Source organism: Genypterus blacodes, unplaced genomic scaffold (genome assembly GCF_046128005.1).
Source record: "Genypterus blacodes isolate CSIRO-AG114 ecotype Tasmania unplaced genomic scaffold, CSIRO-AGI_Gbla_v1 ptg000011l_1, whole genome shotgun sequence".
NCBI lineage: Eukaryota > Metazoa > Chordata > Actinopteri > Ophidiiformes > Ophidiidae > Genypterus > Genypterus blacodes.
The window spans coordinates 826606-849301 of record NW_027466825.1 but is presented as its reverse complement, the minus strand read 5'-3'; the positions used below and the strand labels follow the sequence as shown (position 1 = coordinate 849301).

General features: G+C 47.0%; 3 protein-coding genes across 6 annotated transcripts in view; 1 reads left to right on the top strand and 2 right to left on the bottom strand.

The window, feature by feature from the left end:
* The window catches only part of arap2 (ArfGAP with RhoGAP domain, ankyrin repeat and PH domain 2), a 75353-nt gene extending 68759 nt beyond the window's left edge, over nt 1-6594 (bottom strand). Inside the window, exons 1-6 of one of the 4 annotated variants that reach the window (XM_076159971.1) lie at nt 6419-6561; nt 5848-6009; nt 3613-4471; nt 3331-3413; nt 408-484; nt 10-74 (exon numbers count right to left, since the gene is read on the bottom strand). In XM_076159971.1, coding sequence (XP_076016086.1) covers nt 10-74; nt 408-484; nt 3331-3413; nt 3613-4403 — 1016 coding nt within the window. In that variant the 5' untranslated portion in view covers nt 4404-4471; nt 5848-6009; nt 6419-6561. Of the gene's footprint in view, nt 1-9; nt 75-407; nt 485-3330; nt 3414-3612; nt 4472-5847; nt 6010-6418 lie in introns of all 4 variants that reach the window. The other 3 variants (XR_012964578.1, XM_076159978.1, XM_076159962.1) reach the window with 3 other exon arrangements.
* A 1693-nt stretch (nt 6595-8287) lies between these two features.
* Nucleotides 8288-15437, top strand: dthd1 (death domain containing 1). Its single transcript, XM_076161413.1, has 10 exons — nt 8288-8679; nt 8741-9244; nt 9325-9655; nt 9761-9940; nt 10728-10984; nt 11064-11222; nt 13703-14001; nt 14359-14591; nt 14684-14741; nt 14824-15437. Exons 1-10 carry the CDS (start codon nt 8288-8290, stop codon nt 15126-15128), a joined length of 2718 nt encoding a protein of 905 aa, XP_076017528.1. The 3' UTR covers nt 15129-15437.
* LOC143009325 (uncharacterized) lies at nt 11518-13441 on the bottom strand. The gene is made up of 7 exons (XM_076161424.1): nt 13361-13441; nt 12878-12918; nt 12575-12737; nt 12415-12464; nt 12212-12328; nt 11991-12138; nt 11518-11881 (listed from the first exon to the last, which is right to left on the bottom strand). Exons 2-7 carry the CDS (start codon nt 12901-12903, stop codon nt 11654-11656), a joined length of 732 nt encoding a protein of 243 aa, XP_076017539.1. The 5' UTR covers nt 12904-12918; nt 13361-13441; the 3' UTR covers nt 11518-11653.
* Nucleotides 15438-22696: the final 7259 nt, after the last annotated feature.

Sequence of the window (22696 nt, the reverse complement as noted above, 5' to 3'; positions counted from 1 at the left end):
AAGACGTACCTCAATTTCTTTGCCTTTATCTTGTCTTTGAAATCTCTCTGCAACAGTTTCTTTGCTCCTCGGTCCTGCAGAGACAAAGAGAATCAATATTAGCGTCGGGTGACAACAATGCTGTTCGTCCTTCAGTCTGCGCTCTAAACTAGCTTAACGTGGGCGACACTTCTATTAACCTCAGGGGGCCCAAGTGAAACAATCATATTTTCCACTTGGCCGTGTGTCACCACAACAGCAAGTCTGTGTGCGTCTGTGTGTGTGTGTGTGTGTGTGTGTGTGTGCCTGTGTGAGAGAGAGAAACTGCGGCTGAAACATCGATGCCACAGCAGATCTGAGAAATATGTCTGTTCCTCTTCAGCGAGCATCTGCTCACTGTCCACTAGCAGGAGTGTGTGGCGTCTCACCGGCACGCTCTCAGGGCCGTTGAACAGGAACGTCTCTCCGTAGGGACTTATCGGCGTCAAGGTCCTCTGAAGAGGCGCTGAAGAAGGACACAGAGACAGAACAATGGTTTGTTTCGTCACGGCTTTAAAAGGGAGCAGAACACAGCATGAAGGCCTGGACGGACGGAGTTTAAAGGGATTGTTCCGGTTCAATTATAAATCACTCAGATGTTACAGCGCCCTTTGATTACAACAATTCATTGATCTCGGCGTGAACCAATTAAGTTGACTTTGGTAAGCCTCTCTCTCTCTGTCTCTCTCTCTGTCTCTCTGCGTTCTCCTCGGCCAACTGGGACCGCCGTCGTCTTCTCCCCATCTCAAAAACAAAAAGAACAGACACAGAGTCCGAGTGCCAGGACCATTTCTCTGCCTCTGTCTCTGTCTCTGTCTCGGGCTCCCTGCAGGGACGAGACTCTGCGGTCAGCGAAGGCAAAAGCAGAAAAGAGTGGAGAAACTGGGCCCAGACACTATTAGTCTGGAAGCCTGGGGCCACCCTGCGTGGGCCACTTCCTGTCACTGTGAAAAATGACACCGCCCTCTCCTGAGGATTGCGAGGTCCAGCAGACAACGCCACAGGGCAAGACACACACCAAGCTTGCGCACACACACACACACACACATATAAGACAGTGGTGCTCATCGATCGAGCACACTCTCAAACACATAAAGATGTCTTAAGACAAACCCGGATATTGAAAGACGGACGGTCAGGTAAGTGCACACGAGAAAGAAGACGAATACTCTCAACTAAACAGTCACGCGATCCGAGCAGTCCGGGGGCCATAACAGAGGGTCACACAGGGGTGTGCGGGGGGCCCAGTGGGCTTTATGAAGGGGTCGCTTTACTTGATGATGAAATGGGTTCCACTCCGGTACCGCGGTGCTCTCGGTGGACAGGCTTGGCGAGCAGATAGTGACCATCAATCATCATCTATCAGCGGAGCTTCAAGCCACGGACGCTACTGTACTCAATTCCCCTCTGATTCCCCTCCATTCTTCCTCGCCCGCCTCCGCCTCCATCCTCCGCCCTTTGTCTCTCTCAATCTTTATCTGCCCTCGCCAGACGGGGGAAGCGAAGCAGACTCGGCCATCAAGCAGGAGTTAGTAACGAAGGGAGTGGGTCGAGGTGGGGAGGGGGATTGATTTTGCTCCGATTGAAGCCTGGGAGAAGTTAGGGTTTAGTTTGTTAGCATCGCTCATGTTTACACCCTCACAGCTCGGCCTGGGGAGCCCGGAAATGCCACCGCCGGAATTTAAAGCAGTCGCAAATCAATTTCCTTCATTGGTTCGCTGGCGAATTTAAGACAAATGCAAGAACACGTCCTCTTAAAAAGACAAAGTATTGTAGAATTTTCAAATACGTCAATGTGATGCAATGTGACTTTGCACTAAACTCCTCCAGCGTGCCGAGAGTCCAACTACAGTCAGTCACGCCTGTCAATACTGCACCAATGTCACAGGGACGTACATCCGATACTTTATTGAGCTTGATGAATGGAGTGATTAGCATTAAACAAAGGAGTTTATAGGGGCTGAGGGCAGACGTGAGGCCATTATGGTTGCATAATCTCCCTCGTCTGACGCTGAACAAGAACCACGCAGACAAATGTTTGCTTGAGGAGATTCATCTTGGGGAAAACACATTTTGAGGGGAATGTGTTTGTCTCCCATCGAGTGTTCTGACTCACGAGTAACTGCAAGGCCGCAATACATTTACTTTAAACTGACGGATCTCATCTCTCAGTGAAACTCTTCAAACATGCTTGGGTGAAGTGTTATGTCAAATAGCTCCTCACTAAGCCACGGTGTGGTAAAAGAGATTTCCACCCGCGAAGTTGAGCTCCCCGTTTCCCTACTCGGGGACTCGCTTCCTCTCCCTCTCCTGCCTCTCCGTCTCGCAGCTTTGCTTTGCATCCCGTCTCCTCTTCGTCCTCTCCGCCGTCTCGCCGTTCCCCCCCTCTTCTTCTTTTTCTTCTTGTTGTTGTTGTTGTTGTTCTTCTTCTTCTCTCTCATCTTGTTCCGCGACAGACGAGAGGGCGCCGCAGAACAGAACGGAGTGAGAACGTGGAGGCGCGAAAGACGAGCGAAGGAGAGAGAGACAAGACGGACAGAAAATCATTCACGTCGACGTCAGTGAGACAATACGTCAAGTCGTGGCTAAAATGTGGACATAGAAAGACATGTTTACACACTGTTGACTTTTGTTGTCTTGACCCTTGACATGTGTCCATGTAAAGATAGTGACGTCATCATTTGGACGTCTAAGTAGCATCACACCAAGATAACGCAAACCGTCAGTAGTAAGGCATGATTGGACAAAAAAATCAATACACCCTGTCCAGCTCATCTGACCACAGCTGATGCAGGCCTTCCAGCCAATCAGGAATCAGTACTGAACTAACCTGGAGCGTGTTCGACTCACATGAAACATTTGCGATCCTTATTAAGCGAAGCCGAACGCCTGGATGCTATTTATTGCCACGTAATTGTCAACAAAGTTCAATCGAGAGAACGCAGGAAACAGAAAATTAAAAGCGTATCTGTACTGCCTATACTGCAAGTGTGTGTGTATGTGTGTGTGTGTGTGTGTGTGTGTGTGTGTGTGTTGTTTGGCAAAGTTAAACAACTTTTTTTGGAGAACCAAGCGACAGGAATACACACTCAGGTCTTGCCAAGGGACAAGATGTGAGAGTGCATATTCCCTGAAACGGGGAGACACTTTTTCCCACGGCACACACACACACACACGCACGCACACTCACGCACACACACACATCTCCTCTCTGTGCTTTCATCCGGGCAAACAACAGCACGGCTGACTCTGCCGCCGAATAAAATATTCATGCTGGAGATGAAGCAGATGCATCCGAGAGACGGCGTGTACCTTTCTGTATGCCGTCTGCACCGGTGGGACCTCCGGAGCCCGTCAGGTGTTCATGGCTGGTTGTTTGCGTTACTGGTACGTTCCTGAGGAGGAGGGAAGAGGAAGACGGGAATAAGAGGCACGGCGGCGGCACGCAGGGAAATACACGTTACAATATGTACATGAAGCGGTCCTTCCAAACACAAATGTGGAGGTGTGAAAGTTAGTTGCAGAGCTCAGAAGTGCAGCTGTGAGGAGGATCTGCGTGGATTCCACACGCAAAGAGGCAATGTTTTGTCTTACCTGTCCTGAGGTGGCAGCAACGTCTGATTTGGGATCTCAGGGACGGGACGGTGTCTCAATCGGTAAGATCGAGTGAGCCGCGGACCTTTGGGATACTCGAAAGAGGGACGTCTCTCGTAGATGCAGTTTTCCACCATTTCCACCTGGTAGCCAGGTGCCGTCGGGCCGGAGACCTCGGCCGGGAAGGGGGCGGAGTCTGTGCCGGAGAGGGAGGGCTCCTCAGAGGAAAACTCCCAGTCGGAGGGCATTTCGTCCAGGGAAGAGATGGAGAGAGAGTCGCTGCTGCTGCTGCTGATGCTGCTGCTGCCGGTTGCGGAGGAGCGGGCGCGCCTGTTCAGGGAGTTACGTGGCGCCGGCACAGGGGGACAGACGGACCCGTCCTCCGGATCGTCCTCACTCACAGCTCCCAATCCTGCACCCGGGGGTAAAGTCTGACTCCCCTCGGCATCACGCGTCTCCTTTGGCTGATGGTGTTGGCAGGACTTTCCTCTCTTTTTATTCTTCAAGAAGACATTTCTCGGGTGTGGCACCGGTGGCCTCCCACTCTCCTCCTCTCCCTCCTCCGCCTCCTCATCTTGTTGCCTCACCCCGAACGCTTCCAAACTACGAAGGATGCGTCGGCGGTGGCCCGTCGGGTACACTTTGAGCTCTAGGAGGCGCTCATCCGTGAGGTCCCTGCAGTCTTCCAGCGTGTGGTAGCCTCCTCCCTGGAAACACAGGTCATACTGGGACAAGCGTAAGGAAGATAGCCAGTCTGAGATCTCCTGGCTGGGGTCTGCCGGCTCCGACATGGCGCTCTAGTCCCACATCTGCCTCATCAGGGAGAAGCAATCCAGCGTAAGACGACCAAGTGGGCCAGCTGTGGGATGCAGACACAAAAAGGGAAGAGACATTAAGGAGAGACGTGCAAAGACAGACATCCATTACATGCGATTCTAGGCTTAAAACAATATAGTCAAGATGTGAATTATGTGTATTTTTCTAGGGCCTCAACGCATATTTACACTATACACAACAGAGATTTGAGGTCTTCCTATAGTTCCACTGCTAGGACCTCTAATCTGCATAAACATGTCTAATGGGCAACACTTCAGGATGAAACCGCTGTGAGCAAACAGCAAACAAACGCACGCAAGCGTCTGTGCGCTCAGGTTCCTTTGTGCCTGACATTTCATTCAAAACGCAGAAAGTCAATTCCTCTGGAAAAAAAAAATGGCTCAGTAATTGGTGTGCCAGCTGGCGTTTCTGTTCAAACACACCAGTTGTTGGCAGCACTCATCGCAGCTCAAAACCAAAAAATTTACACCACAGCTCACTGCCGAGTAATACAAGTAACACGACTGGCACAAGACACAAGCCGCTGTTTAAACGCACAGTCTTTGATCTTTCACTCGTGTTTCAGCTTTACAGTCTCTCTCTTTCACGCACACACTCTCTTACAGGAAAATAGGAGAAACACGCTACACACCAAAGCACCAAGGCACTTCTCTTTGGCTGCTAACCTTTATGAGGTAACACAGTGGCACTTCTGCTTTCCAGCAAAGTGAGCGCTGTGTGTGTGTGTGTGGGTTGATTTGCATATGCATGGGTGCATATCGAAGCGTCGCTGTTACAAGAACTGATAATTCACCGTTGTCAAGAGAAGAACAGAAACTGGCCTTTAGCCCCCACACTCTCACGTGACAGAATGACAGCCGATGTATACAGTACAGGCTCAGATAATGGGGTGGATGTGTGTGTTGCCTTGCTGCATGTTCTGTTTCAGTGTATTTTCTGTGCCAGTCCTCGTTTTTTTAGGTCTAACATCCGAGTTATACCCTCTAAATGTTTTATGGAAGCATCCCGGGACACGTTGAACTGTTAACATGCAGGGACCTGTGCTGGCTCATGTCCAGCCCAGGCACACGCCAAAGCTTGCCAATGCACTGTTTGACGGGCATCTGCCTTTGAGTGCAACACACCCACACACACCGCAAAAAATATGTTTGGGGAAGTTGTGACCTGTAGTTAACTGATACGTGCGAAAGCTTGCAGAGTCAATAAAAAGAACTTCACGTGACTAACAAGATGCTTTCAGATAACAACTTGAAGAAGAATTAACAGATGAGGAATCAGAAAATGCAAATGCTGTGAGGCGTTCAATGTCTGACAGAGCTTCAGGTACTTGCAAACACACATCTAAGCTCACACATGCCACAGGCTGCAGAAGCATGGAAGGGTGATAAATAAACATACCTTCCAAGACAATGGAGGTGTGTGTCCTGCTGTAGTGACTCACTCAGTGTGCACGCCCGTGCATGCACTTCACTTCCACACCTGAGATTCCTCTGACATGTCCCTCAATCTGCCAGCTGAGAACAAAGTCCAGCTGTAGTAATGTGCCTGTGTGTTCCCTTCCTGGTTTAGGTGGGAAAACACCTGAGAATGGCATTGGAATGACGTCATTTCTGCTGAAACACGACATAACGTAGTGTGTTTTGTGAATGATGACTAATTCTGAAATTGTGAACGTGATTTAAGAAGACACAGCTATTATAGAACGTAATGAGGCTCACGTGTTCGCGTTTTGTTTATATGCGTGGTCATTTGTTGATAGCGCAAGTAGAAAGGGATGGAAACGTAACGTGACGTAACTACAAACAAGCAACCACGGTTGGAATGCAAACAGACAAAAACGCCACTTAAAACTCAGCGTGGCGCATGTTTCCCCTCAGCTTTAGCTTCTTTCGAACCAAAACCAAAACATTTCACACACTCACACACTATCTCGCGTTGCTGTTGTGGATAATTCACCAGCAGAACTTACCGGTACACAAACGACGTAAGTCCCGGTGGTCGGTGAAGAGCATCACCAGGACCCGTCCACGCTTTGACAACCTGCGTGTGTGTGTGTGTGTGTTTCCGTTCCTTGCCAGTTCACGCGCTGAGGCAAACATCCACGCCCATTTCAGCACACACACACACACACACACACACACAAGGCCAAGGAGGATTTCACAGCTCAGTATACACGCAGTATTTAGAGAAGTACACTTGTTACTTCAAGTCTTGACCTCGTGTGTGTGTGTGTGTGTGTGTGTGTGTGTGTGTGTGTGTGTGTGTGTGAGCCCTAGGAAGTGTTAATGCTCCTGCGGGGCCTTGTTGGTAAACTAGTCTACACACTCTGGCTGTCAGTCTTGTTTGTGAGCTCAGGTTGTTCTTTCTAAGCCTCTTTTGCAGAGTCAAACGTGTGCTTGGAGATGATAAGCAGGGAAGTAGAGGCTCTTGTGATGTGTTTTCTGGGGAACTCTTGCATGTCCCAGCCTGATCCTGAAGCCCAAGGCAATGAATTCAACACACACAGGAATGCAACGGCACCGCCTGCCACATTTAATGGAGGGAGTCCTGGAGAAATAAAGCCTTTTTCTGACATTGTTTTCATCTGTTCTGGTTTATTGTGTCACTGGGATGTTGCCTTTAATGAATATTTGTTGCGTTTCAGCCATTGGGAGACATTTGTTTGCACATTTGGTTGAGTCAACGTCAAACTCAAAGCCAGTAAATGAGTAAGGATACAGTAAACATGTCAAGCACCAAGGCAAGCATGTAGTTTGATCCATTTGACTAATAAGGTCATATGAAGGTATGGTTATATCTATTTTTGCATATGTTTTTCATAGGTTATTTTCAGCACAATATAGCCTATATACAAAACATTAAAAAAAACATACTTCTATTATTATTAACTATGCAGCATTATTATTAGTTGGATTATATTAAAACTATTTTTTGAAAAAGAGGATAAAGAGCAAATAAAATTAATAAACAAAGATTCCATTAAATCATTAAATATTACATATATAATATATATTTAAAAGGAGTTAAGTATCACCGCTCAATTTGATCTCAATCCCGTTATTTTCTATAAAACATCTAGATTAGAATTGATTGAATATTTACACGTGTTTTCTCAGTTCATGGACTCTTGCAGTATGCAGAAGCAGCCACATGATGGCGCTCGGCTCAGAATCCAGAGTTGCTGTAGGCGTATGTGACAGTAGTTTAAGGGCCCCGTAGGCAAAAACATACTGTAAGTTGTCATGATGGCCATTACTGAAATATCCCATAACTCTAATACAGTAAAATATGATTACATCATCAAAACAAAGTGTTATTGAAGGTATTCAGTGACAATATGATGCATTATTCACTCGAATGTTATTTATCACGGAGTATCTGCTGGCTGTAGTGGTGAGTGATTCATGGGAGTGAAGTGAAGTTTAAGAGCTGTAGTCTTTTTACTGTCTTGATGTAAACGCAGCAAACAAAGTGACGGCAGAATGGAGACGGTGAGGGATAGAGGGATGAGACGTTTTGGAGGACAGCACTTTGTTTTCCTGTCAATCTTTCGCCTCCCAAACTGGCTCTTCTTTTGTCCCTCCCTGCCACGCCTCCAGGGGGTCGCCTTGGCAACTTGTTTTACTGCTGGCACCCATCTGAATACAGCATTGGCTCCGTAAAACTGGTGTAGCTATGCCAAGGACGCCGTGTAAAAAGGAGAGGGGTGGAGTTCTGCTTCAGAACTCTTTGGAGCTTCACAGGGGATCGTGTTTGACCACCATCATTTTGTTAAAGGAGTAGATCACTTTTTCTTAGTGCTTTTACTAACTACTCCTAAGGATTCCCCAGCTCTAGCATGGATACGGATCTGCATGTAAATAAAAGGATGGACACAGCCGAGTCTCCACACAGCACGTGGAGGGAGGACAGTCTTCTCCTCGCGCTGATCCAAGCTATTCAGGGGCTTGAAGCTGTCAAACACTGCAGAAGATTGTCAGATAGACACGCAGGGGAGCAAATGGAGACGGGGAGCGAGGACAGGAGGGTGAGTCTAGCAGGGAGGGAGAAGGAGAAAGCGTGCAAGATAAAAGTTTTGGGAGTGCTGAGGGAGCTGAGTGTGTTCCATTTGACTGCATGGAGAAAGGCTTTGAGAGCATCTGCCTGCATGTTTGCGGGTTCTCCAGAAGGGGGCGATGATCAGCAACATCCCAGCAAAACAGGTAACGCCACAAGTCACTGTAAGATGAGGTATTTGTTTAACATTAAAGTATAACATTTTCTATTTTGCTTCAGATAACAAAGAAGATAGAGTTGCGTCATCTTTAGATCCCTTCAGAATCATGTTTACAAGTGTTTGGGAGGAGATTAAGAACATAATGGACAAAATGAACTCAGTTATCACCAAGCTGGAAACAGAAATCATCGAGTTATGCACAGAAGAGGCCTCAACTGTGGATGAAGACATGGCTCCATGCACAAAACAACAAGTGAAGGAGGATCTAGGAGACACACCTGGAGATTCCCATCATCCCTCAAGCTCCCATGATGCCCCTGAATCTGACTCTGGGCTCGGACAGGAAGTCGACGATGGAGGTGATCAAACACCGCCTCACTCTCAGACAAGAGAGGATGAAGAGACAACACTAGCCTCCAGCGATGGGGTAGAGATCAAGCAAGGGGAAGAGGTCAGAGGTCAAATGACTAACGATGGCAGTCTTACCTCAGAGGCACAGACGGATTTCTTGGAGGAGACAAGGGAAGATGTGGAGGACAAGGAGGACAAAGAGAAAAACACCAAATGGGTCACAATTGGGTCAGCGGATGAAAACTGCAACACAGCCTTTGTAGTGTCGTATTTTTAGATCCATGCTCACAAAAATACTTCTTTTGTAGGCTCACAGGTCAACAGGAGGACAGCCAACCAGACGTATCACATGCCTGCTTTATCAGAGCGCCCGTGGGTGCAGCCCAGGTCCTGAAATGTGAGGTGGCGGACACCTTGAGCTCCATGATGCTGAGCGGCTCGGAGGAGCTGCTCAGCAGGGTGATTGAGGTCAAAGTTCGAGACGGAGGCCACTTTCCCTTCCCGGTAACTGTCGTCGTGCCGTACCGCTCGTGTTACCGTGGCAACTACAGGGACGTGGCTGTCAAGATAGTGGACGCAGAGAAGAGGGCGAGCTCTGTCACTCCTCTAACAACGGAAGGCACCTATGGAGGGCAGAGGGTAAAGCTGATCTATATCAGAGCAAGTGGGGCACAAACAAACTTATCTGATTAAAGTGATAACCAATAATCAATCTTTGCTCTTGTTATTGATCTGTGATATCAGGGCTCGTTTGCAGAGGTGAGGGTTTACTCTCTGGGCCTGTTTGCGGTGGTTTCCTGTCTGAGGAGAGAGAGCTACACCGTCCCCAGGAGAGGCTTATCCATCAAGCTTCCCATGGACCCCCGCATCTGTCTGAGCTACCTCCCAGCATCCTTCACTGCCCCTGTGATGGCACAATGCACGGTAAGAGAGGAAGCGCCAACACGGGCGTCTCTCACTCGATTGTGACAAGCAGGTGAACCGGTGATGAGTCATATTAAAAAGTCATTCATGGTTGAGTCATGAAACAATGACATAGAACAATAAGGTGTGTTAACGTCATTAAAGTGTAACATAACATAAGTGCACTACTAAAATTTGCTTTGACAAGACAGCAGCTGAAATAGCCTCTCAGTGTGCATAGGGGTGCTGTGGCAGACACTTTCAGAAACTAACTCAAATCTAATCTAAATGACATCTGAATCAGAACATCTGTATGATATGTTAGTAAATTGCATCAAATTACATCAGCTTCGCCCTTTTTGAGATTAGAATATGTTTTTAAATTCGACATCCACTCTCGAGAAGATGCCTCAATGTTGAACACAGACCTTCAAAATCAAAATCATGTCACAGAATGAGAGAGAGGCAGAGGCTGCTGGTGTTTTTCCCTCACAGATGTTCGCTGTGAGGAAGGAAAGTGAACAGCTGTGAACCGTATTTGAGTCCAATCATCTGTGAACTAACTCCTCCATCACAGTTTGCTGCTTGATCTTACGTCAAAAACCAACAGCTTTCTCCTCCGTCCCTCACTCTCTCTCTCTCTCTCTCTCTCTCTCTGTCTCTTTCTCTGTCCCTCTCTCTTTGATTACACAGTGCTGTCTGTAAACAAATGTGTGAAAGAAAATAACATTTTCATATCACACAGCAGCTCGGTCCAAATTGCCAGTAAAAAATGCTGAACATCTGTCGGCTCATCTGCCCGCTGCAGATCCAGCCCGTCGACAACGGCCTCCTGGCTGCCGTCAAGTCCAGGAGTGACGCCTCCCACTCGGTGGTCTCCACCAGCCCCCTCCTCTACCTCACGCACCCTTCGTCGCAGCCCCTGAGACGGCCGCTCTCCCTCACCCTCCCCTGCCCTCCGGACCCCGATAAGAGGAAGGTGGTGCAAAGGGAAGAGCAGGAACGCCACGGCAACCAGCTTATCAGCGCGTCACCATGGGATCCATCTGCCTCCCAGAGAGCGAGGTGAGGTCGAGCTGGGCAATTACGGATGCAAGCTTCTAGAAGTTGAATTTGATGACGTGTGTTTTTGTGTCCGTATCAGAATGCTGAGTGCCACTGTGAGGTCCTCTAAGGAGATGTCTCATGAGGTTCTGGTTCTTCTGGGTTCAAAGGACAAACAGTGGGACGTCCTGGACAAGGTGGCGGTCAGGAACCAGCAGAACGGACAAGTGTCCTTTGAGCTGACGGAGAGCTTTGACAGGTTTGAAGCTGATTGTTCTCCTATGAAATATTCAGTGATACAGAGGTGAACAGCTGGTGAGATGAAGTGAGAATGAGCCTGTAATGTGCCTCAGAGGGAGGTTGGGCCCGTGTCAAACTGTGTGACACATTCATTCAACCAGCCAGAGTTTGAGTGCTGTTAGGGGGGGAATTTGCTTCAAAATCAATAGAGAATAGAGAATAAAGTCGGAATGTTACATGAAAAAACGTCACAGTGCTCCTGGAATAAAACAGAAATACTTTAAGTTTTACCTCCAATACTTTAGATTCTGAAGTTTAATCAAAGCTGTAGCAAAGCTTTTCTGAATTGTAAGTGTCATGAAAATGCAATATCCCTTCTTTTACTGACGTTCTGAAGTCAGTCTATTTCAGTGTGTTCCAAGTACTATCTTCTAAGTAATCAATCATCTTCTATGTCATGAGTTGTTGCTGCAGCTTCCAGCCTGCACAGATCACAGTCCAGACCACAACATAGGGCAGAAACATCACACACACGACTACAGTCAGCGCACATAACCCCAGAGTCAAAACTGCAGGCCGACGCTCATATCTGTCATCTGAGTCGGAGATGATCTGCGGTGAAGATTCAGCAGATCCGGTGCTGATTGGTGCAGAACGTGGAGCCACGAGGAGGAGAAGCTGAAAGTGACACACAGAGCGAAGCATCAGAGGGCAGACAGACGGGTAGACACACAGACAGAGACCTGTGTGAGCCGTGTGAGCCGTGTGAGTGTGACGGACGTCTTACACAATCTCCTCGCGTCCGGGCTTCGGCACCAAAGTCGGCCAGCCACTGCAGGCGATTTTTAGGACTGTGGCTTTTCAGCTCGCCGCCTTTGTCTCCCAGGCACAGCGTCAGAACGGGCCCGCCGAGGAGGACGTAACAGAACCTGCGCCTAAAAATAGAACAGACAATACCATTTACGTAAGCCGGGACAGAGCGGAAACATTTTAGGGGCCATTATCCACCTTTTTGCTGAGACGCACGTTGCTGACTGGTGTGTTTGCTCTTCAGGGGAGCTGGGAACTGCATGTAATCCTTGAAAATCACAAAGTCTCCACAGCGTTCCCAGCATATGCAGGAGACTGAAATACACACACACACAAGAGACGGGATGTAATTTCCAAAATGGACAAATTAAAATGAATCACTCTGAATCTCTTTTTATCACCTCTCATTGATGTACAGCCTCTTTAATTTTCCTTTTCCCATGGACTTTGCCTGCGAGAAGAAGCAAATATCACTGAATCTCATCTATTTAAGGGAAAATATCACTTTTAGATGAGAATGCTCTTCTGGCAGAACATTATTTGAATGTGCGTCCCTCTCACAACGCGAGTTTGGCATCTCAGGAGTCCGACCAGCGCGTTGGAGAGGCGCCGCAGGTTGGCGGGGTGCTGGGCCGAACTCACAGCCACGTCCACACACTGACCACCTGCAGCGACTGACATGAGGAGCCCACCAACTACACACAGGAGATAGATGACATCACCCCTGTCCACACGGAGAGAGAGAGAGAGAGAGAGAGAGAGAGAGAGAGAGAGAGAGAGAGAGAGAGAGAGAGAGAGAGAGAGTAATATACATGCAAGTATGTGTTTATTTAGAGAGTTTACAAAGCTGACATGGATTCTTACTTCAGCTGTACTGGAAACCTGTCCATGGCCCGATGTGTCGACTGTGAAACACAGCATCAAATATAACTTAATTTGTTTATGTTATTTGTTTAATTTCTGTATTTCATGTGTATTATCTTTGTGTAGTTGGTTATCTGTTGAATACTTAATAATAATATCGGCGTATACTTTTTAGAGACATTCAATACATATTTTCATATTTCAATGGCAATAATAGTAGAAGACATAATATGTGTGTTGTGTTAACGCTCCTGCCGTTGAAAAAAGTGTAAAATAGCCAAAAAGTCAAGGTTTTTAAGTCAAGTCAACTTTTCATCCTGCATATGACTCATTTTTGTCATGAGAAGTATTTCTGCTTTATCCTTATTAGTTGTATACCTAAGCAACTTTATAGATATTTTCTGGCAAATACACACATAATTATCAATGTCTTTCATTTCATCTGGATTCAGTCACACTATTGTAAAGAAAGATTTGACTCACCGCTCATGCAACTTTCCCTCCTGTTGTTAAATACTCATATTCATCAGAGAAACACAACGTGGAATGTTACAACTGGTAACAGACTAGCTTTTCATCCAGCTTTTCATTACATAAGGGGTTTAACTGAGTGGCTAAATTCCAAGAATTCCACGATAGCAGTGGGAGTGTCATGCATGTGGGCTTTGATTTAGCTTTTGTCCAAATTGAAAGCTGTTGATATGAAGGTCTTATTTTATCTAGCTTATGTACAAAATGTAACATCCATCCTTTTTTTGTTTATCAGTCTGAAGGGAATCATCTAATCTTCTTGCTTAAATTCGAATTCTTCCTCTCTTCCTCCAGACTCCTGGTGGTGCGTCTCCTCTCCCCGGTGCAGCCGTGCCACCTCACCTCCCTGGCAGAGGAGATAGAGGAGTCGGTCTGCCGCCACGCCGTCACCGTCGTCCTCCAGCGGCGTCGGGAGGAGCCCCACGCCGTCCTGGTGGCGGCCCTGCCCAGCAAGACCCTCGGCTGGGAACTCCCCAAACTCCACGCCCAGGGCTGGTGCGGCCTCCCGGAGACCTCGTCAGAGATCTGCATGTGTGAAGGAGACCAGCTGCTCCTGCGCTTCAGCGGCAACATCACCTCCACAGGTGAGCTGAGTAACTGCTCTATACTGAAATTAAATTAAAGCCTGCTATATTTAGCTGCAGAAGCAATACATGTAGTAATGAATATATATCACAACTGGGGGAAGGTCACCTGGCTGAAAACACCTGACCAGGCTTATCTTGATGCATCTTGTTTTGGCACAATTGGATGCCTCAGACTGAAATAAAATGGATGAATTATTTGTTTGCACAGGCAGTGAGGAGAGTAAAGCACCTAATAAGTCTGAGAAGAAGGCCTGCATGTTCTCTCTGTGTGACCTCTATACCCCCCAGATATTAATTCACTTAATATCGTTTCCAAGCTGATTACATTTCTTGCTCATTGCTTGTAATGGTGTTGCGCAATAGGAACCGAAGCCAGCCAGCGAATCACCTTTCACAATCAGCGGAAGAATCGCCTCGCTGTGCATCTGACTGAGGTGGACCCGTTTGGCAACTACAGCTCCCCTCATTACAAGGGCGCGGCCATATTTTATAAGGTTGCCAGAGGTCAGCTGGAGTGGGAAGGAGACAAATGCGCCACGGTGAACGTAAAGCTTCTCGGGGAACCGGTCTGTAAGCTGCCCTTGACTTTGCCAAAGGTGCGGTAGGCAGAAAGTCGAAATAGTTCATTATGCTGTATGGATAAGAGGAAATATGTCCTTCACAATAAAAGACTCTGTTTCTATTGCAGAAAGTGAGAAGCATTACTCGGTCCATCAGTGCTCAGGTGAGGCTGAGTGAGGACAGAGGTGAGCAAGCAGTTGTTTTGTTTTCATTCATTCTGTCTGTGTGTCCATCAACTCACCCCATCCCTGCCCGTCCATCCACCAGAGTCCCTGTCAGACTCCCTCCTGCTGTGGCTGTCCAACGAGCTTTCGGAGGAGGAGATGGCCTCGCTGGTCCTCTCTCTGCGTCTCCGCCGCAGCGTCATTCACCTGGTGAAGCTCCGGGCCGGGGACAGCCCTTCAGCCCAGGCCTTTCACATCCTGGCTCTGTGGAGGAGAGGGACGCCCGCTTCCCCGCAGACAGCCAAGGCCTCCCAGCTGGCCCACTGCTTGGCCAAGAGCGGGAGGCCGGATCTGGCCAGAGAGCTGCTGCTGCGACAGGCATCAATCTCTGAAGTAAAACACAAGTAAATAAGGGCTTAGTTAAAGTGAAAGTCACACGGATTGGACTCTTAATGTTAAAGTGAAGACCTCAAAGATTTCAAATATGGAAGTATTAGTTAGAGAAAAATATGTATAAGATAAAGCCATCTGCAGTATTTCCTTGGGGGAGTTGTTAAAGGAAGAGTGCCTGGTAGGAGTGACTGGCAGTGCCATGTTTATTCCACAAGAGGGCAGCATTGGACTGTAAGTGTCTGTGCTCGCTGTTAAACTGAAGAACCAAATGCTTTGAGAAAACCACATTAGACACAAAGTGGGGGAAGTTCAGACAATCTCAGTATTTTTAAGTTTATTTGATGTTACTATGATAGAGAGACTTCCCCCAATCTGACCATTTACAAAACCTGATCTGCATTATTAGTTTTCATGTGTCAGCACTAAAATTGTGACTAAGATTCTGGTTTATACGTTATCTCAGGTATTATATAACAACAATGGAATATATATGTTTATTTTAAAAGTTTAAATGTCTGACAACGGTTTCATTTTTGCCATTTTATTTTGTAACTTGTGTAAGCAGTTGCCAAAACTTAGCTATGACCTCTGACCTCTGTGGATTTTTTTCCCTGTCCTTTTTTAGCCCGTCTCATTATTTGAATATACCGTTTTAGGATATTTCTGTCTTGAATACCTGCTGAAAAATCGTATTATGTAATTAGAAATTGTTTTCCTGAATAGTTTTATTAGATTTTCCAAATAAAATACATCAATCTACAGTGAAATCTGCATAATAGTGTGAAATTTCTGAAGCAAATGTATTGTTGCAGTTGGTTTACACAACAACAACATCACACACACACATTCACACACACACACACACACACACACGCACACACACGCACACACACACACACACACGCACACACACACACACACGCACACACACACACACACACAAATCACTTTTATAACTATTTTAAGGCTCTCAGCAGTGCCCTCTGTCTTTTTATTGACATTCAAAAGCGTTTCTCCTTTCTCATGTGTGTTGCTGCTCCAGCTGTGTGACATTCTGCAGGCCCTCAGCTCAAACAGGGGGGTAATGATGGATGCCGTGCGTGCAGGTGGGGGGCTCGGGGACTCCCTGTCGAGCCAGCGGAGACCACCCGGCGCTGCAGAGGGGAGGGACACTTAATGAAGCCTGAAACGGTAACAGGTACAGCTGATGGATTAAACGGGACGATCGCTCCCGCTCCCGTTCTCACCGCCTCAGACACAAACAGGCCTCGTCCTTCTCCTCCTCCTCATTAACCTTTTCTTTTCCCTTTATTCCCAGCCTTTCCATTGTTCCCGCTCCCTTACTTTACACACTCATACACTCTTTCACTTCCCTCCCTCCATACACTCTTGTGTGTTTCCAAAGGACACATGTGGCATCGGTGGAGAGTGTTGTGCCTCGAGTGTGCGCGCCAAAGGGGGGCATCATTAGTCTGGCACAGGGCTATCAAACACACACACACACACACACACACACACACACACACACATTAAGAGCCTAGCTAGAGGTAAATGTCACACAGGGGGGCTCCTACAGCGCGAGGAAATCGTTTCCCCTCTTATTTTGTCTCTCTCACTCCCTCCTCTACATTATTGAAAAGGCCACGCAGCAAGGCACCCTGGGAGGTTTGCCCGGCATCCAGGGAGAGGGGGACGGATGCAGAGGGGCTGATGAGGTGAAGACGTTTCACAGAGCGCTGGCATAAAGAGATCTTGATTAAAAAAACCTCATATTTCATCATCAGTTTCATGATCCCCTCTTCATCCCCAGAGCTCTGACTTTGGCGGTAGATCCTCTCTTTCTTTTTTGCCGATGTGATTGCTCGCTCGTCGTTCCCACATTTTTCAGTCGGCGGAGTGAAACAGCCTCAGTGTGAGGAGATGCAACGGGCCGGTCGCGATTGAACATGAGTGCTGTCAGAGCTCATGCTGGGAGATACCAGGCCACAGCAGGAACATCTGGACCAAACACAGGCTTGCCTTAGAACGCTGAAAGACGTTTTCATTTTCTGATGTAATTTACTGGAAACTTTGGACAAATCAGAAGAGATAGAACGGTTTTACAACTTAGATTTATGATTGATGATCTTTGACTCAAGGCTAGTTTGAGCACTGGGGCTCTTTAGGCAATCATAGCAATTTAGATCTCAGCACAGATGAATCCTCAGATGTTTCAGAGACAAAAGTGTCACATGCACACACACATTAAACCTTTGACATCGGCCATGTGATATTAATCTCACTTCTTATTGAGAGGGATTCAAAGGAAATACTTCAGAGGCTTTGATTGAGGCTCCAACAAGAGTGGATCACCCAGAGGTGTCGCGGCCTGTGATGAGTGGGGAGGGGCAAGCTAGAGAAAGAGAGGGAGTGATGCACACACACACACAGACACACACACATGCCGCCCATCACAAAGAGCTGTCCATCTTTGTCTGAGCATTTCTGACGGAATCAAATTGGTATTGTTTACTCTTGAAATCTGTCAAGTTAGTGCGAGATGTGAGCAGGAGGCGGGATGATCGTGAAGACAGAAGGTGTGGAGAGCAGAGAGAAGCGAGTGGGGGGATGTGTAGGGTGTGTGTGTGTGTGAGGAGGTGTGAGAAGACAGAGAGAGAGAGCGAGAGAGAGAGAGAGAGAGAGAGAGAGAATAAAAAAGGGGAGAAAGAGGAGGGCAGACAAGATAGGAGAGGGTGAGACGTGAGCACGGTTAACAATCGTCTGCTCGCTGGTGTGTGAAACCTGACTGACGTCTGGAAGGTGTGTTTGCCTTAGAAGTGGAGAATTTCTCCATCACACACACACACACTCACTGGCTGAGCGGATCCTTTGGGGGTCAGAGGGGTCACAAAGGATGCATCCTCAGATAACAGCTGCATTTCACAGCTAAAAGACGGTGTACAAGTGTTGAAAAACACATCCATGACCTTTTTAACCTAAAAGCAACTTTCTACAATTCGACAAAATACAGCAGAATAGCACAGATTGAAGTGAAATGATCTATCATCTCATGGTAAAGTGCCTTCCCGCTTACGCCGAGCGAGCCGGAGAGGTCATTTTTGCCTGTTGAGAGGCGGCAATCACACAGGGAGACGAGACACCCAACGTCCAATCACAAGCTATTCAGTCTCGTATTTGACGTTGACTTTTTGGAGGAAGGATCCTTGAAAATGGACGGATTTACACTCCAGGTCTAAGAGTCTAGACCCTGAAACGAATGATAGATGGTGTCGCTTCCAACGTGCAAGTCTCATCTCCATCTCGCCTCTCCTTACTCCGGGCTGTCTCCTTCCCTTACTGACTCCACACATCCTCATCAGGCTGGGCTCAGATCGGTTCAAGGTGCGTTTACACCAAAAGGGAACGGGGACATGACGTTCCATTATAATATGGATCTGCATTGAATTTTCATGGAATATTTCAAATCGCATTTGGATTTGGTTATGCGTTAAGTGTTCAGTAAGCTGATGCCTCCTCCTCCGTTATGTTGGCTGTTATTGTGACTTTGACCGTGGCGGCGCCCCTGCACACCATGACTCATATCCTGATGTGACAGGGGAGGAGAGAAGGCGGAGAAATACAAGAATGCCGGCGATGATTCACGATGATTCAGTGTTTGGATAAGAGGAGCATTGTTTTCTCTACTGTAGAACAATAAGATGTCTGAGCTGTGCCCATTTGTGCCCCCTAGTGGCTACAATCAATAAATGCTGTTTCACAATATCTTGATTGTAAAGTTCAAGTCTCAGTTGGTAATAGAGATTAAACCCCTCTTTAGGTACATTATGGTATTTGTCATGAAACAAATCCCACCTATACACTGAAGTGGATTATGTGTAGTAATGACAATGTTCTTTAACACATAAGGTGGTACTGACTTTTAGTACACAAGCTGTAATTAGCACTGGGACACATTGTTAAGAGAGACGGCGTGAGTAATTAATTATGCTGCATGTGTGTGTGGTCGTGCAGTAGTGTGTATGTGCATGTGAATTTGTACAGCAATCCATGTGTGTGTGTGTCTGTGTGTGTGTGTGTGTGTGTGTCTGAATAATGCCACAGTTGACACATTAATAGCTGCAGGCGATATTGCACAGCCAGGAGAACAGCAGAAAATAGTCGCAATCGTCCTAATGAGCAGAGACACCCCTGCAATTTTGAAATGGTTTGTTCCACTCGCTGTCAGATTACCGATCACCTTCCCAACCATATAGATGCTGTATATACTGTGTATTGTATATACTGTATATACTGTATATGGCTTCAAATCAAACTGTGTTTCCATGGGGATACAGAGGTCGTTACTATTCTGAGGCCGCAAAGAAGTTACATTTACTCACGCAGACGTGCATAAAACTGTCATGTGAGCTTTGTAGTGCTGAAAGTCTTGATTGAGAAAATAGTGTCCTTCACAAATGTCCCCATTATGACTTTAAACTGCACTAAACAACCCCCTGAAAGTCTCACACAAGCGCCGTCCTGCTGTCCAAGCATCTCATTAGCTGAAAAAATGGAGTGGCTCCAAAAACCTCCACCCATCACTTCAATCTTTTGTTTCTTTTCTTAGCCAGACCACATCAGCAATTCATGGAGCAACACGGAGCTTGTGGGAGCCGCGAGCGGGCCAAGACAGCAGTGAAAGGGTTACAGCGGTTCTGAGGGAAGTCGCTGAGACGTATGATCGAGTTAGCTCTCCTGCTTGATTGAGAAAAGTTGTGTCTGCTTCCAGTCTCTAGTAAGCGCAGACGTATGCCCCCCCCCCCCCCCCCCCCCCCCCCTCATCTGCAGTCAGCCACGGTCACCATCATGTCTGTGTGTGTGTGTGTGTGTGTGTGTGTGTGTGTAAGGTTGATATGTCTACTCAACTGCAATCAACAGTATGTACAAATTATATCTGTGTATCTGTGTCTATATGTGTATATTTATACTGTATTAGTGTGGATTTGAGAGTTTGTTAGAGACTGAATGAGTGTGTGTGTGTGTGTGTGTGTGTGTGTGTGTGTGTGTGTGTGTGTGTGTGTGCATTCTGCCAGTGCCATTTAAAATTCCTCAAACAGCTGTCAGCTTAAGCCGAAGTGTTTCAGATGACTGATCCTTAAACTGGGCCAATAAGTTTCCACACAAACCCCCCCCCCCCCCACGTTCCCTCGGCGTGGACGCTCGGGGTGTATTGCTGCATCTATCTCAACATATCACTCTTCATCCTGCCATCCATTACTCTCTCTCTAAACATCCACCCTCCCCTCTCTTCCTCACTTTATCTCTCTTTTCCTCCGCTCCTCTCACTCGCTCCTCCTCGCTGTGTTTCCCTTGTAAACAGTTTGGTTATAAGGAATATTTCTATGGCTCTTTCTATAAATGGAAATGTCATACAGCGTGTGTGTGTGTGTGTGTGTTTGTGTGTGTGTGTGTGTGTGTGTGTGTGTCATGTATATATTTGTCTATAACTTATTTCCATATAAATAAATAATACATCAACCTTATATGGTTATATCTTAATATATATGTTGTATTTCTAGATACATATTTGCATACCTATATACCATATCTATTAATTTTTACTCATTGTATACTCAAGTCGTGTCCCTGTCAGACTGGAAAAGTGGTTAAAATAGCAAATATCTGAAAGCATAGACTGTAACGCAAACCCATACACACATATACAGTAGGTTTGATATGTACAGGTCGTGAATGCGCAGTATATTCAGAGCAACTACCTATGTTAGCCTTATACTGTATATATAGAGATATATAAACAAATATACAACCATGTGTATGCATCAACACACTTCATGTATTCTTGTCCCAGTCATTTGTCTTTACATGTTTGTGCACTGATACATATGGATGTGCATAGGATTGTAAGTGGGTGTACTATAAATATGAGCAAGTGCTTGAGTCACTGAGCGTGCGTTTGTGTGTGTGTGTGTGTGTGAGTGTGTGAGAGAGAGAGTGAGTGGAGAAGCATGACAGAACTGAACCGTACAGCAGCTCCCGCGGTCCCACCCCCTGCCCTCCAACTACCCCCCAAGGACAGCAGGCCCATTACGGTAATTAAGCAGAGAGGGGGGGTTGATGGGATGGAGAGAGAGAGCGAGAGAGAGAGAGCGAGAGAGAGAGAGAGAGAGCGATGAACAAGACATAAAAAAGAGCTTTGAGGAAGAGAAGGAGAGAGGATACAACAGAGAGAGAGATTGAGGTTACTTTTGGGAGGGAAGGAGCGGTGTGTGTGTGTGTGAGTGTGAGTGTGAGTGTGGGGGGGTCTTTTTCTGCCGAGGCAGCATGTGGGTGGGGCCTTCGCCTGCCTGCCGTTAATCCCTGAGTGACTTTCACTGCGTACAGTAAGCCGTGCAGCACGGGCCAGAGCCCCCACAAATTAATCTAGCAAAGAGCCTGGGATGTGACCGTGCTGAACCCCCCCCCCCCTCCCCCCCTCTACTGCTTTACAACTCTGTACCCACTGAAAGAGAGTGGGAGAGCAGGGAGAGAGATGAGAGGAGAGAAGAAGGCTCCAGTGACATCACCCAGGGATGTGACGATGTCACCTTAAGTCCCAAGACACTGTGTCATGGAAGAGACCAGGATGTGGCACGTTGTCTGGAAAACACGGGAACACTGAGCGTGAACGACAAGTATTTTGGGAAACAGAATGGATGGATTGGAATAACCGGAGAATGGAGTTTATGACCTTTATCACACACCATTCTCCCCCACACGCACACACACACACACACACACACACACACACACACACACACACACACAAGCAGGACAGACAGAAATACAACCTCTAACTATGAGATCTGTTGTTTATATATCCAATTATCCTTTTTAATCATCTGTATGGTTGTGTGAGTTTATATCCTCAATCTTTAATCTTTGTATGAATCATACTTAACTCCTATATTAAAATATGCAAGGTTTAACTGCAGCTTTGAGTCAACATTTAATATTTAGAGTGAACAAACACAAAGGTTTCTCTAAATGTGGAACTGGGATATTGTGCTTGTTTATCCATTCGTGCTGCCTCATCAGCACACAGCTGCATATAACAGCCAGGACTAATCGATTGGATCCACAGTGTATTGATAAGACAGATGGAGTCGCACGGACACACAAATCGGCCAAATCCGCGAAATCCTCTTCACAAGTAGGAAATATTTTGTTACCTACACACACCTATGAGGCATTCCAGCGCTCACACTCATTTCTCGTTTTACTTATGTATCCCTCCAATCAGCTGGTGTGTGTTTATCAGTGGCAGCTTCCTTGGGGGGAGGGGGTGCAAAATAGGAGGACCCATAATGAAAGGCGATAATATGGAACAATCTCCCCAATACCCTCTTTCATTTACTCAGCAGCCCCCCCAACCCCGCAGAGGCCATCAGCTACTTAACTGAGCTCCGCACCGCAGCATTCAGCCGAGAGCCACGACTCACACACAGCGGCCTCCATTAGCCCGATAGGTCTCTCATCTTTGCGACTGTAGCTCGCTCAGGCTCGTGCCGATTGCTAAACCGGGTGCCAGCAGCTTCAAACCAGCA